Source organism: Quercus lobata, chromosome 3, assembly GCF_001633185.2.
Source record: "Quercus lobata isolate SW786 chromosome 3, ValleyOak3.0 Primary Assembly, whole genome shotgun sequence".
Lineage (NCBI taxonomy): Eukaryota > Viridiplantae > Streptophyta > Magnoliopsida > Fagales > Fagaceae > Quercus > Quercus lobata.
Genome location: NC_044906.1, coordinates 67,801,280 through 67,819,586, shown reverse-complemented (window position 1 = coordinate 67,819,586; position 18,307 = coordinate 67,801,280). Strand labels below are relative to the sequence as shown.

The window sequence follows — 18,307 nt, the reverse complement described above, 5'->3', positions numbered from 1 at the left end:
CCTAATTATCCCTTTGGGATGAGGTTTATCATGTAAATAACTCTAAAATTCGTCCAAATACAATTTTAGAGTTGGAAAATACTTCAAAAATGTGCTAATCAAGTAGTAGATTTTAGGTTCCCATTCCAAGGCATTTTTGGCATAGTAGAACTCAAAATTCAGACTAGGCTATTTTTGGAAAAGTTGTAGAGAATCGAATTTCCCTTCATCTTTCAAAATTTCAGCTTAATCAGAATTTTGAGTAGAAAGATATGATAAAATAAAAAATAAAAAAATTAGCTTACTTTTATACAAATCTCCTTTTTTTAGAATTTTACCATACGTTTTCTGAGCAAGAGGCATAGAATCTTTAGATCTATAACAAAGTAATTCCAAAAGTCTCTTGGACGTGAGTTAGGGTTTGTATAAATACCTTTGACTTGATTTGAAGAAACCCTAATAATTAACAAGCTAATGGGTTGAATTTTAACATTCAATAATCTTGAGATTCAATCTATCAAGATGCAACTTGATCTGCAAAATTATGGCTTCTTGATTGATTGAGTAGCACAGTTTTGCACAGTGACTTCTAGCACCTAGCCAACATACTTAAAAACACTTGGGTTTGTTTATATACCTTTGGCTCGATCACACAAAACCCTAATCACTTAATGAACTTTTGGGTTGAATTTTATATTTCAATAATCTTGAGATTTGATTTGTTGATATGCAACTCAATTTGTTGAAATTGGGGCTTCTTGATCAGTTGAACAACATAGTTCTGCATAGTGACTTCTAGCACCTTGGTAGTGAACTTAACAACACTTTGACATTTTAAAAGCACTAAACTAAGGTAGTTATGTTCATGGTTTACCAATCTAAAATCTCAAAACCTAACATGTTCTATAGGTTATAGTGCAAAATACACCCTTAAAGTTTGAGGGACTTTTGATTTTATCCTCTAAAGTTTCACATTTTGATATGCTCCCCTAATATTAGTAGGGAGTTATTACGTAATACACACATCACACATACACGTGCATTGAGTACACATTGATGAGAATTGTGACAGTTGCATTATGTGATGCATTTTCAACAGTGTTTCTTAATTCTAGCAAGGGTTTTCTTTTTCCGCTCTTATTCTTCATTATCTAAGACAATACTTGCTCATACAAGGATGTCAGTAATCACATCTACAAGACACTTTAAATTTTCTAACCTCTCATTATATGGTTAAATTGGCACTCTCTGAACATTCGTACCAGTTATTTTAAAAAGAAAAAAAGACACAAGGAAAATATGGATATGTATATGCTTGCTAGGGAGAACTATATATCACTTCTAAAGCCTTAAAAAAAAAAAATGGGAACTTCTTCAAGGCGAGGCCACTGCGTGTAGTGTGTACCCATCAAGTCCATAAGAACCGTGCGTATGTTAATTCCAAGACTCAAACCAAACCTCATGGGACTTCCATGAGACCAACCTATTGAGATATCCCGTGCAATTTCACTTCTGAAACTATAAGAATGAATTATGATAAAAGGGGTATTTAAAATTTGTTCACTAGGTAGTTCCTTTTTTTCTCATAAAACTTGAGAATCATATTTAAAGCTCCAAAATTCAATATTGATACATTTTTCTTTAATACTATTATTATTTAGGAATTCTCTTCCAATAGCTTGGAATTGACTTCAAAGAACCCTAAATATTGATTCTTAAACTTTATTTTCTTTTTTTCCACTGGGTGTGAACTTCAAACAACCTTAGGTGCCAAAGTTTATCTTTTTTTCCTATAACCCCACACCTGCTCAAAAAGATGGGACAAGACAACCTCCTTAGATAATCACATTGCCCTTGAATTGCAACTTCTATGGCACTGCGTTCTACAACAATAAGTGCTAAATATTGAGATCCAAAGATCTTTTCTGAAATGCTAGATTGTTTCTCTTTCGAGTGCATAGAGAAGACAATTTTTGAAATGCACAATACATAACAACTTTCAACTCATGTACATCTATTTATCTCTTACTGCCTCCTTTTTTACAATTTTACCCCTCTTATTTTTCCTAGACTTGTTACCCTTCACCTTATTTTCTGTTTCCCGGCTGTCTTTGCTGTTGGAGACCGATGCAATATCAGCACTGCTATTTTCCGTAGCTTTACTATCACTGTTGACATCATACTGCTGCTCATTTGATATACTGCCAGAAGTCTCAACGACAAGGTTTGTGCCCAATTGCAACAATTGTTTACTTAACATAGGTTCCAGATTTGGCCTTCTTGACAGCAATCTCTTGCAAAGTTCTTGAATTGTTGACATATTGTTTCCAAGTTCTGGTTCACTGAGAACATGATGCACAAGAGAGAGGGAAGAAAAAAAAGGTCAGTAAAATAGGGAAGGTTTTGGTATTCCATCTCTACCACGTACACGAGTTATAAAAAATAGTAAAAATTGGTCCATATAATCCATCAGTAATGTGTAAGTTTGAGTCAGGACCCCTTTTGGACAAAGCAAAAGAAGGCTAGGCATATCATAGTCAATATACATACTGACCTCACATCCAGCGCAGCAGAAAGTTGCTTCAGTTCATCAACCATGCTGTCTACTTCCTCCAATAGGTTTTCATCAACATTGTCGATAGCATTCTGAAGGCGTTCATGCATAACAGTACTAACAAGGTAAATACTTTTCTCCACGTTCACCTGCTATGTACATAGGAACAGAGTAAAAATTTAGTATGATGATCATTTGTGTATGCTTTTCACTGAAAGTCAAATATTATATGAAAATTTGGCATTAGCTTACATAGGAAAAGATTAAAAAATAATAATAATAAAATAAAATTAAAAAAAAAAAAGGACAGTATGATGCTCATTTGCGAATGCTTTTTGCTGAAGTCAAATATTTTATGAAAATTTTGCATTACCTTCATCATTTGGACATTTAAAAAAAAGCTCCTTGGATCTTTACCATTCTCCAACGACTTCAAAGCTTCAAATATTTCCTCTACCTTTCCAATAAAAAAAAAAAGCTTCAAATATTTCCCAAAAGTAATTCACTTGCAGCCTGCTTCCATTTATGTTGTTCAAGTCCCCCTGATCTGCCACCAAAGCAAAGTTTGAAGGTGCAGACTTACAATTACAACGATCTTGATCATAAGTGCATGAAGAAAGCACTTCATTGCCAGAGTTAGTTGCTTCCACTTCAAATGTCTCAGCTTGACCTTGTGATGCTTTCACTGTCTCTGGAAACAAGACTTTTAACATGCACCCCCTGCACGGTTGTACCATCCTGTCCACAAAAATGGCATCTGGACATAGAAACCTTGAACAATCTGGACATAGAAACCTTGAACAATTTCCTCCCAAACTCACAATTACAAGAGGATTGTGAATCTTTTTAAATGCTTTAGCTAGCACATTCACATTTATATGTTTCCGTTTTCCCTGAATGACATCATAAAATTCCCATGGAAGTTGCTCAGTAATATAGCTCCTATCAAGCAATGCAACAAGAGATTCCAAAAATTCCCCAGAATTCAGATGAACTAAACATATTATAGAAACCAATCTCAGTACCAGCAGTGGATAGTAGTCCTTCACAGTTATATTAGACCTTGTGATCCAATCCATTGTATCTGTCTTGTTAAAAAGAAGCTGATAAGCAACATTGAAAATAAACCCAAAGAAATCATGGGATGGCACAGAAGTGGAAATTGGGTCGGGATCTCCATCTGCATATTGATAGATAAACCATTCAGCAAAAGAAGACTTCGAAGTGATAAAGTATCCCTGTGAGTAAGATGCCAAGATTAGGAGACGCTCAATAAGATACAAGAAACAACCAGGTGAAATATAGTCGACTTCTTTTCTCCAATTTGCATTGTAAGTCTCCATCAAAGCTTCTTGTAGCTTCAGCATAATGCACCGTCGAGGAAATGCTGGTCCTAGTCCTATATACCTACGGAGAACCTGAATGAGTGAATTCCATGGTGGATTTCCATAAGTCCCATCAAACCTTTTCAAAATCTCTTCATATAAATCATTGTTTATCTTACCCAGTCCAAGAGTTATCACTACAACTCTTCCAATTTGCCCGTATGTCAACTTACCCTTTGAACTGATGTTTTCAATTATGACCTGTTCTAGTAAATTCCTTGAAACCTCCGATTCTCTCAGAGAAAACATGTTCTCTGCCAATGATTTCCGCCAATCTAGGGGAAATATATAGCCAAAAAAAGAATTATTACAAAGTTCAACAAATCTCTGCAATGTCTTACTGTGGTAGTGACTACGGTTCAGATATTTGGATTCCAAAAGAAACTCTGCAACCTCATAGATACATGTAAGAGATCTGCTTTGGCAGAACAGGGAGAGGGAATTATTCAATGAGAAATTGTAAAGGGCTTCAAGATTGTCCAAAACCTTCATACCAGCACAAAGTAATTCTGAACTCCAGTAACTTTGAGCAGTTGCAACAAAATGTCTCACATTAATAGAAACCAAATTTCCATTTCGATGAATGAATCTACTGTCTTCTCTGACCCAATCCGCATCAGAGTTGAGCAATACATAGATTGCTTTAAGATTGTGAAACTGCCTCCGCACCCCCAAGTAATTCAAACAGAAATCTCCATAACTTCTATATTCATTAACATCTTGAGTGTCAAGACATCTGAGATACTCGAAAATGTTCAGAATCTTATCTTTCCAAAAATTCCAAAAGTAAAACAGTGTTTCTACAGAAATCTGATTTCTAGAGATCACCTGTTCCGAATGCTTTGTCAGATCAAAAACAAAATAATCCTGCCACACATACTTTGCAGAGTTTGACTGAAGATGAGCATCTAGAATTTTTCGAGCAGAAATTATTTCACCTCCAACACTATTATGTCTCTGAGAAGCATTCAAATACTCTTTTGTTATGGACAAGTCACTCTGCTCATTTGATAAAATGTCAGCCTCTGTACAAATAAAAGAATAAAAGTTTGAGTCATTCTTAGCAAATGACTTGGCTTTCGCCAAAAGCTCCTGCTTCTGTGTAAACTGCTTTAGTGGCCAGCCCTTGCTTCCAGGTGTCCAAAGTGAATTGTACAGCACATAGAAGAGCAATAGCATGGATGCTTCTTTGACATTCCCTGCCTTCCCTAGAAGATCAGCTTCATGTAGAATCTCCCCTCTCAGCTTTGCAATGCTGGCAGCCTCTAAGAAGTTTCCTGATTCTTCTTCCAACAATTGAAGCTCACCAAGGCAATCCAACGATTTCAAAAATGTGCGCATCAAATCTATGGATTGAAAAGCTTTGACAAACTGCATCATGGATCTGCTATCTTTAAGCTCATGATGATGACGAGCACAACTCTCTAGAAACTCATGTTCAATCTTGTCTATTTCTTGTCCTCTTCCAGCCACACCAAAATCCTTAGTTGCATTATTTTTCCAATACTGAATGTGCTTGAAACCCACGTTGAATATTTTTCCTGTGATGCAAACTTTCAAACATTCTGAGAAAAAGTTGCCTTTAGCATACACCTCAGCTGCCAGTTCATAGCATCCTGCTAGACAAAAGCATTCCACAGCTCTTTGAAGTTCAGACTCCCCACACTTTTCTAAATAAAGCCTTCCTGCAATAATAAGAAGTTAAAAATTAACGGTTAATATATGGGACATACTTTGTACATGTTAGAAATACTGAATGAATGTATTGTATTTCATTGATCAAAGAATATACATCAGTGCCTTAATATAGGAGACCTATGTGTGCGGTACAAGTAAAGTGTAGTACAAGTACAAGTGTACTATACAAGTAACCTAGTTGGGCCTAAAGCCCATAACATAATATACGTTAACAGCCCCCCTCAAACTCAAGGTGGATGTGAGACCAGCTTGAGGTTGTCAACCAAATCACGAGTGCGTCCCTTAGGAAGTGACTTGGTGAAGATATCTGCAAGTTGATCTTTGGAGGAGACGGAGAAAAGCTTGAGAGCACCATGGACAAGATGATAACGGATAAAATGACAATCAATCTCGATGTGTTTAGTCCGTTCATGGAAGACATCATTGTAAGCAATATGAATGGCACTCTGGTTGTCACAATAAAGGGGAGTAGCAGAGGATGTGGACACACCTAAATCCTTAAGAAGCCATCGTAGCCAAAGGAGCTCAGATGTGGTATCAGCAAGGGCACGATATTCTGCTTCAGTACTAGAGCGGGCCACAAAGGTTTGTTTCTTACTTCGCCAAGAAATCAAAGAAGAACCAAGGAGAAAGCAATAACCTGTAGTGGACCTGCGATCAGTGGGATCTCCTGCCCAATCAGCATCAGAGAATGCACGGAGTACAAGAGGAGACTGAGCTGAGTAGAAAAGGCCATGAAAGAGGGTGCCCTTCAGGTATCGAAGAATGCGCAGAACAGCAGCATAGTGAGTTGATCGTGGAGCAGACAGATACTGGCTCACCTGATGAACAGCATAGGAGATGTCTGGACGAGTAACTGTGAGATAAACTAGGCTGCCAACCAATCGTCTGTAAAGAGAGGGATTAGACAATGGTTTCCCCCCTGAGGGAGTCAGATGTGCATTAAGCTCAATTGGAGTGTCAACAGTCTTGCTATCAGTGAGTCCAGCTCGAGACAAAAGTTCAGAAGCATACTTAGTCTGAGTAAGATAAAATCCATCTGTAGAATGAGTGATTTCAAGACCCAAGAAGTAGCTGAGATGTCCAAGATCTTTCATCTCAAATTGCTGACTGAGAAAACCCTTGAGTTCTTGAATGCCACTGAGGTCATCACCAGTTATGATCATATCATCCACATACAAGAGAAGTAAAATAGTGCCTTTGTCAGTGCGACGAAGAAATAAGGCAGAATCATAATGACTGGCCATGTAACCCAAATGAGAGATGGTAGAGCTGAATTTGGCAAACCAAGCTTGTGGAGCTTGTTTAAGGCCATAAAGTGCACATCGAAGGTAACAAACCTTGTTTGAGTCAACAGAGAGACCAGGAGGAGGTTGCATATAAACTTCTTCATTTAAATCCCCATTAAGGAATGCATTTTTGACATCCATCTGAAAAAGATCCCATTTACGGGCAGCAGCAACAGCTAAGAGGGCACTGACAGATGAGATACGAGCAACCGGAGTAAAGGTCTCTTCATAATCAATCCCATACTCCTGTGTAAAACCTTTTGCAACAAGACGAGCTTTGTAGCGCTCAATGGACCCATCAGAGCGAGTCTTAATCTTGTAGATCCACTTACAACCAACCACAGATTTCCCGGGAGGGAGTGTCACCAAATCCCAAGTATGATTTTTAGATAATGCATCAAATTCCTCTTTCATTGCAATCTGCCATAAAGGGTCAATGGAAGCCTCACGATAGGTGTGAGGCTCATGTAGTGTAGCAAGAGCAGTGTAACAATGATAGTCAAGTAAATGTGCAGGAATAGATCTTACTCGAGTTGAGTGACGAGGTGGAATGTCTTGTGCAAGATCTTCAGGCGGAGCAGGAGCAGGGGACCCAAGCTCAGGGTTGGGGTTGGGTAGCTCGTCTTCAACCTGTTCATCTTCCACCTGTTCATTAAAGGGTGAACTAGGAAAGGGATCAGTGATATCTGGTGGTTGGACAGAGAAGTCTACAAGAGAATCAGGAGCAACTACAGGAGGATCAGGAGCAGCTATAGAAGGAATATGTGCCTCATCTGGAAAAATATCTAAAACAGAGGAGGAAGATAAGGAGGCACGAAAGTGAGAGAGCTCAACAAAGAGGCGATGTTCCCAAAAGACAACATTGCGGGAAACACGAAGACGATGAGAGACAGGGTCATAACACCGATACCCCTTTTGAGTTTCGCCATAGCCAAGAAAACAACAAAGCCTTGACCGAGACTCAAGTTTGTTATGCTCATGTGGCTGAAGAAGAACGAAACAAACTGAACCAAAGGAGCGAAGGTGGTGATAGTCTGGAGATGACCCAAAAATGGGCTCATATGGAGTTTGATTTTGGATAACCGGACTAGGAATGCGATTAATAGCATGAACAGCATGAAGAGCAGCTTCGCCCCAAAAAGGAGCAAGAACTTTGGCAAAGAGAAGGAAAGCACGAACAGTGTCAAGAATATGACGAAGTTTCCGTTCGGCTCTACCATTTTGCTGAGAGGTACCTGGACAAGTTAGTTGATGAACAGTGCCATAGGAATGCAAAACAGCTTGGAAAGCATATTGAGTATATTCAAGAGCATTATCAGATCGAAAAATTTTGATGCGTTTGGAAAACTGAGTTTCAACCATTTTTGCAAAATTAGAGTATACTTGCAATAATTCAGAACGATGTTTCATATTAAAAATCCAGCTATAGCGAGAGTAATCATCAACAAAGACAACAAAATATCGAGACCCACCAATACTAGAGACAGAGGAAGGGCCCCAAACATCAGAATGAATAAGGTCAAAGATATCAGTGGATATTGATTCACTAGTATTGAAAGGCAAAGCTGGTTGTTTTCCTAATTGGCACGAAACACAATCAAAATTTTTTGTAGACATTGAACCTAACAAACCTCTAGAAGCTAATTGTTGTACCCGAGAGGAAGATGCATGACCAAGTCGAGCATGCCAAAGTGCAAGGGAAGGAATTGAAGAAGCTGTAGCAGCTGCAGCAACAGAAACAGGAGCAACAAGTGGAAGACGAAGGTTGTCCACGGGAAACATACGCCCAACTCTGGGACCAGTCCCAAGCTCCTGTCCCGTCCTCGGATCCTGCACAATACACCCAGAATAATCAAAGATAATGCGATAACCCAACTCAGCTAATTGTCCAACAGAAAACAAATTATAAGAAAGGTCAGGAACATTAAAGACTCCAGGAACCGAGAGAGTGGGGGTCGCAACGGAACCTATATTATGACCAGACATTGTGGAACCATTTGCTGTGCGAATATTAAGAGGGTGTGGTGCAGGTTTAAGTTCAGAAAATAAGGACGAGTGAGGTGTCATGTGATTGCAACAAGCAGAATCCATAAGCCAAGAGGTAGGAGACATACCAGATAAAACTGAGAGAGAAGAGGAATAAGATGCATTACCAACCATACGAATGACATTGGCGATGATATTTATAAGGTCATCTCTGGAAATGATGAAAGTGGATCCAGAAGACTGAGACTGTGCAGAGACGGGAGCCATAGGTTGGACACTCTCAGTGTTAGCAACAGTAGCAGCAGAAATGGAAACAACTGATTTGTTGCGTTGATAGCAAGTCTCAATATTATGGCCAAAACGTTTGCAAAAATTGCAAAAACGTTTGTTGAATTGTCGGCGACGATTGTTGCAAAAGGAAGAAGACTTGTCCTTATTCTTCATTTTGAAGCAAAATATGCAAAAATAGACTGCAAAAACGAAATCTATGCGAAAAACTGGGTAAGGAGCACCTGGACAGAAAAAGTCAACCCCGAAAAAGTCAACGGTCAAAGTCAACAGTCAACGGTGGTCAACGGTCAACGCTCGATCAAAGGTCAACGCTCGGTCAACGGCCAGAAGATGACGTCACGGGATGACGTGGCGATGACGTCAGCAGAATAGTGGATGCTGACGCAGCTAGGGCTGACGTGGCAGGTGAGATGACGTCAGCAGACCAGTGAGGGCGCGTGAGGGCGCGTGATAGCGCGTGCAGGAGCGTGGCAGCAAGTGGACGGCGCGTGACGGCGCGTGGGCAGCGCGTGGCTTGAAATTTCGGCGCGTGGCGACGCGTGTGTCGCGTGATTGTCGAAACAGCAACTTTGAGCGGCGCGTGAGGGCGCGTTAGGTCTTCGATGGCGACGAGGCTTCCACGGATGTGTAGATCGGCGCAGGACGATCTCAGTGGTAGCTTCAAAAATGAAATCGGAGCAATATTCGCAGCGGTGATGCAAAGAGCAGTGGTCTGTGTAGTGTGAAACTCCTGAACGACGGCGGCTGCAGGTCCGGAACCCAAGGACGACGGCTGGATGACGTCGGAGGTTCAACGGCGATAGGTTGCGGCGGCAGTTGTGATGGCGGAAGCGTTAGTAAAAGAAAGGAAGTCACACAATGAAGACAAGACTGCTAAGAAAAGGTCAGAGCAGTGGCTCTGATACCATGTTAGAAATATTGAATGAATGTATTGTATTTCATTGATCAAAGAATATACATCAGTGTCTTAATATAGGAGACCTATGTGTGCGGTACAAGTAAAGTATAGTACAAGTACAAGTGTACTATACAAGTAACCTAGTTGGGCCTAAAGCCCATAACATAATATACGTTAACAGTACCTAATAAATTTTCAGGGATGACAATGCAACTATTTACATTTGCGGTACAAAAATCAAATTTGGATCAAATTTTAAGAACAAACTAGTTGCTAACCCTTGCAACGCACCGGATAGTTAACGATGGTTAAATATTTTCACTATTTAATATTTATAATACTAAAACAAAGATATATATATATATATTTTTTTTTTTTGAAAAAATAACTACATGGTGTCTTTTTTATAGGATGAAATAAAGACACACTACTTATGTTTCTACCACGTTTAAACTTTTATAAAACATGGAACAACAAATACAATAACTTGATGACAAAAGAAAATTTTCCAAGTTCTACAAACAAAGTTTCTCTCTAACGGTTGAAAATTTTGGGTGTGAATTTTTAAAATCTAATTGTTGAATTTCATGTTTCTTATGTTCTTAACACACAGATCAAATTTCATTCAAATTAGATGTTATTTATTATTCAATCAATAAACTTATTTTTTATACACAATTTTAGATTACAAAAACTTGAAATTTTAACATTTGTTTGATAACATAACAATTGATTTTTGATCTTCTTGAAAATTTACAAACATGAAGGATATAATAAGAACATTCAATCCAACGATTAGATTTTCAAAATTTATACTCAATATATAGTTATATGAGGAGTTTGAAGAGTTTCTATCCAAAGTCCAAACTAGTTTGGAGAGAAATTTTGTTCAAGTTCCAATAAAGCTCTTTTAGGGGGGAAAAAGCAAATAGAGTGATACAAAAATAACATTCTATGGCACAAAGTATTCATCCAACAAAACTAAGATGTCAAACATGAGAATAAAAAAATGAAGATATTTTGGTGACATCCCTTACCTCTAGCTTTCTTTTAGCATTTACTCCATCTATAAAAACTCTAGAATCAAACATGGTGTCTAGAAGTTTGGTTCTTAATAAACTACTACAAAAACACACGGGCAATAGAAGTAAAAATACAAAAAAAGATACACAAATACAGAATATTAAAAGATACCTTGAGGCCCGAGTACAAAGAGTTTGTAAAAACAAAAGAGTAGAAATGGCAGAGAAAGGGTAAATTGAATAGAGGGTTTTGGTGTGGTGCTGTATATATATAGTAGTAGGTCGGTTTGGTTTAAAATTTTCCATGTTGCTGAGTAGTAGTGGGTTTAAAACTCTTCAGTTTACTGATTAGCCATCGGTTTAAAACTCTTCTTTTGACATAATAAATAAATTAATAAAAAATGATGTGTAAAATTTTAGGACTACGAAAACTTATGTGGCAAAATGTTAGAAGGTCAACTAACAGTCAAACGTCTTCGGTTTGGTTTAAAACTCTATATTGTTGAGTAGTACTTGGTTTAAAACTCTTCAGTTTACTAAGTAGTAGTCTGTTTAAAACTCTCTTTTTGACATAATAATAGTTTGGTTTAAAACTCTCCATGTTGCTAAATAGCAATTGGTTTAAAACTCTTCAATTTGCTGAGTAGTAGTCGGTTTAAACCTCTCATTTTGACATAATAAATAAATTAATAAAAAATGGTGTAAAATTGTGAGACCACTAAAGCTTATGTGGCAAAATATTAAAAGGTTAACTAATAGTCAAACGTCTTCTGCTACTATATATTACTAGTCGCATATAAACTAGTCGCATACCCGCGCGTTGCACGCGGTAATTTTTTTAGGATGGTCTAATTAAATATTTTATTAATACTATAATTTTAGTTATTAACCATTTGATTTTCATTAGTTTTTAAGTTAACAAAAACCTTAAATAAACCTTTTTTTTTATTTTATTTTTTTTATTTTTTTACCTTTACACACACACACACACACACATAGTGAATCTTTACACATACCTTTAAAAAAACTCTATATATTTCACTTTTTTGGATGCGTAAAATTATAGACTACTACTCCATAATGATAGTGGCTAATTAATTTTTTTTTTTTTTAGTGATCTCATTTGTAACGCTTCTTACCATTATCATATATTTACTAACTGATGATTTGCATAACAAAGACGATAAATGAGAGGTAGGATTGTTCATTAGATTTTCGAAAGTAATAGTGCATGAAAATTATATATATATATATATATATATATTATAAATAAGGTTAAATGAAATGTCAAAAAATGGATTTTTAAATTTTCTAACTTTATTTCTTATTCAATTTCTACTACTATCAGAGAACATCTCTTTTTTAGTTATAATTAATATGGTTTCCATAGTTAGAATTTGATTAGTTTTAAATTTAAATTTAGTACTATGATTGTATTTAATTATTGATTGTTGATTTAATTTTTTAAGTGAATTAAACGGTTTATGTTACTACACTGTAAAGTTTTTAATGTTCTCCACACGGTAATCTCTATTTTATTTTTTACTTCTCCTAACAACCTCTTTGTTTTCCAATCAACGATTACTAATTGACGTTTGGTTTTTTTTTTTTCTTTATCTACTCTTTATTACTTTGTATTGGTTTTGTTTTTTCTATACCATCTCTCTCTCTCTCTCTCTCTCTCTCTCTCCACTGGCAACCTATCGTTTTCCAAAATTTGATGATGATTCTATGACATTAAATATGCATTATTAATTTTTTTTTTTATTTAGTGTTTCTAACTTGATTTGTTTTGTATTTCATTCTTCCTTTGATGCATTGGGTGTGAGAATGAGTGTTTCCCTATCATTACTCCACTTAATGTGGACAATTTTATTTATTTAATTTAGGCAAAATATTATATTTAAAATTTTTAAAAATAAAAAAGGAGTGGAAATATAAATAATTTAATGATATATATGGGGGATGTGGTTGAATTTAAATATTAAATAAAATGATATGAGAAAAAAAATAAAAATAAAATACATAACAGTAAACACTAACTTATCCAAATAATTCTATGTAATATAATAATAGTACATTCTTATACTATTTTTAATTATTTATAATGAAATATGATAATATTTAACAATCAAAGGCATAAAAAATAAATAAAAAAACTTAAAACACAAAGCTAAATCCCATAAACCAAAATAGAGCTCTAAAGAATACAAAACTTTATCAAGCTAAAATAGAGATGCAAGAAAAATAAAAATAAAAATCTACCAAAAAATTGAGGGAGAAAGAGTGGGAAATAACCACTTTTCTGTGAGATAAAATTATGTAAAGAATAGAAGAGTGAATGATAAATTTATACTAAGAGGACGATAATATAAAAAAACAAAATAAAGGAAGATAAAAGGAAAGAGGAAGAGTGATATCAAGGTAGAATTTTTTGGGAGATGAAAAGGTAAAGAGAATGAGAAAGGTTGAAGAAAGTATAAATGTTAAAAAAAAAAAAATGAGTACAATTTGATGAGCACAATTTTCTTTTATTTGAATTTAAGTAAAATATTAAATTTTTTATTTTTTAAAACAAAAAGAGAGAGAAAATATAAATAATTTAATGATAAGGAGGATGTGGTTGAATTTCAATATTGAGTAAAATGGAAGTGAAGAAAAAAATAAGAAAAATTAAAAGATATAACAATAAACACTAAATTATCCAAATTATGCTATGTAATGGAATATTATTTTATTTTTATCTACTATCTTTAATTTTTTATAATGTAATCGGATAAAATTTAACAATCAAAAAGCAAAATAATAATAATAATAATAACTTAAAACACAAAACTAAATCGTATCAACATAAATTAGAGTTCTTAAAAATACAAAATTTTATCAACCTAAAGCGGAGATGCAATAAAAAATAAAAATCCACCAAAACATTGAGAGAGATAAAAATCCACCAAAACATTGAGAGAGAGAGAGAGAGAGAGAGAGAGAGAGAGAGAGAGAACCTTTTTGTGAGAGAAAACTATGCAAAGAATGGAAAAGAGTGACAAATTTATAGTAAGAGGGAAGGGATAAGAAGAGACAAATAAAGGAAGATGAAGAGAAGGATGAATAGCAATATTAAAGTAGAGGGTAGTGGGGAGATGAAAAGGTGAGGGAAGAAGAAAGGTTGAAGAAAATGTAAATATTTAAAAAAATAAGTGAATGTAAAAAAAAATTATAGGAAAATTGGAAATAAAAAAGAAATATATATAGATGTTAAAATCGACAAAGATGAATATGTAAAGTCAATAATCTATTTATATATATATATATATATTTGTAAAAAAAATAGGAATAAATATTAATTATATATAGATGTTAAAACCGACAAAGATGAATATGTAAAGTCAATAATTTATATATATATATATATATATATATATATTTATATTTGTAAAAAAAAAAAAAAAAGGAATAAATATGAATTATGTGGCGAATGACGTGGTGATAAAGTGGCGCAACAGGAGCTCAGCAGTTATAAATGCCACGCTTCAGCTTTTAGTAATATATTGATGACTAGTTGCTAACCCGTGCATAGCACAGAAAAACTACTTAAAGATATTTTTAAAAAATAGTGCTAATATTTTGCAAAGAAAATTTCCCCTCTATCTCTCACTTAGTAATGGTCTTATCCCATAATGTTTAAATGTTATCAAATTTATAATTTTCTCCATTTTTTTATTTGTCTTTGCAAATGTATATTAATACAAAAACATAATTCATAAAACATTCCATTGTAAAAAGACTACTATTCTAATGTTGCAATTTGGGTTGTTTTGATGAAAGTTCTAATGTGCTAAAAATACCAATTATTGATGGTCTAGTATGCCTAAATGCACATGAAAAAAAAAAAAAAAAAAAAAAAAAAAAAAAAAAAAAAAAGGAAAAAAAATAGAAGAAGATGACCGGTGGAAACTAAACAAGAGGTACAAATCATGAAGTTGACTTAAACTAATGCTTAAGTGAGACATTTTGTCAAATACATGGTGTACATTGCAAGGAGTCAATTTCATATTGAAGACCATTTCAAAATTACCACTATATACATACACTAAACTAATTGTTTTGTAAAATGCTAAAGATACTACAAATTTTATAACATAACATTTTGTAAATTGACATAATAATAATTGTGATTGGTAAATGGCAATATCATAATAAATAATATAAACAATTATCAACTTTTTTTTTTTAATGAATGGTGACATTTAGGTGGTGAAATTTGTTGTATGTTTAGCATCATTTATATTTTTTTGCTCTAACTATTCCACCAACATTTTTTTAACCTTCTTTTATTCTCATCCACCTACTCTGTCAAATTTTTTTTTTTTTTTTTTTTTTTTAACTCCTCCACTTATTCCAACTTGAAAGGCCACAGTTGCAATTAGGGGCGTGCACAGTTCGGTCGGCTTGGTAGGCGTCTAGGTTGTAGCTGGCCTGGTCGTGACTCGTGAATGGTGAGCCTGCCAAGCTGCAAGAGGCGACTCACGATCAGTGATTCCACTGACTTAGGGGAGAGCGAGAGATACTGAGATAGAGCGTCGGTCTGAGAGAGTTGAGTGGCTGAGAGTAGAAAAATGCTATTTATACTAGGCAGAAATAAGCAACCCTAGCTCAAAACTTATGCTATAAGAAATTCCTCAATTTCCATATCCCTCAAATCCTTTGGACTCTCTATCAGAATGTCTAATGCAGTAGAGCTAGTGCAACCAAAATTGAAAAAACAAAGAAATAGAGAGAAGCGGTCACAGAGAGAGAAACAAATCAGAGCTAGAGAAGAAACGAAGAAATAGAGGACAGAAGAGCACATAGAGAAAACGAAGAAAAAGAAGCAACGCAAAGTAGAGAAAACACAAAGAATAAGAAGAGAAGAGACCGAGATAGGAGAGACAGCCCATACTTCTTCCAATAGATCAGGTTTGAGAAAAAGAGGAGAGATTATATTGCACCCAGGAGAAGTTGGGACCTAAAGTGACATACGGGGAGGGCTTTTGGCTTTGAACAGAGACAATGAGATCTAAGAGTCGAAGAAGAGAGGAAGAAAAAGTATCGGGAACATCAGCTGAAAATAAGAATTAGTCAGTAAAAGAAAAAAAAAAGACAATAAGCATTAAAAAATAACAAAAATTAGATGATGTGTAAAATCATGAGGTTTTCAAAGTTTAAGTGGCATAATATAAGAAGATCAACAAAAAGTCAAAGGTTTCAGTGATATAGTATTTATAGATTATAGATAAATATATAGATATAGATCGGAGTATTTAAGTGGTAGTACCTAAGGTGATTGTCTAGTTTTAAATTAGTGTATTGAAGGAGAAAAAGGGAAACTCTAGGAAACCACACTAAGATTTCCTAAGCAATCACAACTACGAAGGAACAGGCAATTACAACTAAATACTTTAACAAAGCTAGAAAGATTTAATTAAACCCAATGCCTGTGTTAACTTTGACAAATTATGTAAAAGTATTTGTATAGACAGCTCCTAATCTTTTTCCAACAATGATTAGGATTTGAATTTGATGCAGATAGATCCACCGTGTAGAATTGAAGTTTTTATAAATAGGATAACCCTACTCTAGAGGTGTCCACCGGTCGGTCCGGGTCGGGTTTGTGCCCAACCCGCTACTGACCCGACCAAATCGGGTGGAGGAAGTTTAGACCCACCGCTGACTAACGAGAAAGTAAGATCGAAGTGGTCAGATTTGTGTCAGATAGCAGTCGGTTTGGTCAAAACTGTCAACGGCAGAGAAAGCCGGCCAAAACAGTGCAGTTCAGGTGAAATCTCGCCAGATCTGGCGGAGATATCGGTGAGATCTCCTCAAATCTGGCATAAATCTTGTAGGATCTTAAGTATTTTGACCAAAAACTCGCCAGAAAAAGCTTGGATCGCCAAATTTTGATAAGTTTCATGGTCGGGTCGGTTGAGGCGGGTTTTAGAGGAGAGAACCGCTGGAGTCGGTTTTTGGGGTCGATCGCAGGTGGGTCGGTTCTGGTCGCTTTCGGCGGATGGGTTGGGTCCAATGGGTGGGTGGACACCCCTACCCTATTCCATGTTGCGATCTCCAGTAGTACTTACTAACATGACCATACATAGTTTCGAATCCACAGAATCTAATACAAGCGAACTCTTTTTTTTTTTTTTTTTTTGAGAAGCTAAGCGAACTCTATTGAATGTGAACACCCGCTCACAACTTCAAGTACCCATTTGAAGATTCACTCCAATAACTCTTTATTAATTGGATTCAGCAACTTCACCTTGATCACCAAATCTTTGAAAACATGAACAATGATCCTTGGTTGATGCTTTGAGAGAACATGGAAATCTCCTATAGTTTGTTTACACCACTCAGCTCTCCAAAAATCTTGAAAAGCGAGCCCTAGAATTGCTTCTTTTGTTTTTTTTTTTTTTTGGAAAACCATGATACCCTAGCTTCATAAGGGCTGATTGAAACATACTTGGAATCTATTCCACACGAATCTCAATAGATTGAGATTAGTGATTCTTGATCAAGCACATATCAAGATTCCATAAACTTGTGAACTTCTTCAATCTAATGGACTTCAAACACACAAAATACTCACTAAGACTCTTAAAAATTGATTACATTTGATCATGTTTTGCCAACCTCGTCATGTGGACCCAACAGTTTTGCTTTCAAACAAAGCTTCAAATAGTTTTGGTCTTTTAAGTATTCTCTTACAGGAACATCTTCCTAATTTCGTCAATGTGGAGTACCTTTCCCCTCTTAAATATTTTCCTCAACTTATTCAAGAAGGGGTCATTCCAATGTTGGTCCCATTTAAGTGAGGTTTAGAGAAGGATAACTTGAACAGTTCTATCAATTTTTTTATAATGTGTTTGCTCTCAAACCTTGACCATGCACTTGCACTTTGCAAGATGAGACTTAGACATTGCACCAGAAAACAAACCCTCTCCCTCTAAACAATAAGAAATAAAAATAATTAAAAAACCAGGGAAAACATCATTCTCTAATGCAGAATTATCTTCTCCAACTTTTATTACATTAAATGTGTATTTGGATACTGCTTATTTTGCTGAAAACTGAAAACAATAAAAAAATATATTCCAGTTACTGTTCATTGGCGCTGGACTTAAAAAAAAATAAAAAAAAAAAAAAAAAAAAGATGGCAAACACAAATGCGT

General features: G+C 35.4%; 1 protein-coding gene across 1 annotated transcript in view; it reads right to left on the bottom strand.

Moving 5' to 3' along the window:
- Positions 1–1,883: 1,883 nt before the first annotated feature.
- Positions 1,884–18,307, bottom strand: part of LOC115978677 — a 31,097-nt gene continuing 14,673 nt past the window's right edge. Inside the window, 4 exon segments of the mRNA XM_031100521.1 lie at positions 1,884–2,321; positions 2,534–2,685; positions 2,907–2,977; positions 3,018–5,603. Coding sequence (XP_030956381.1) covers positions 1,994–2,321; positions 2,534–2,685; positions 2,907–2,977; positions 3,018–5,603 — 3,137 coding nt within the window. The 3' untranslated portion in view covers positions 1,884–1,993.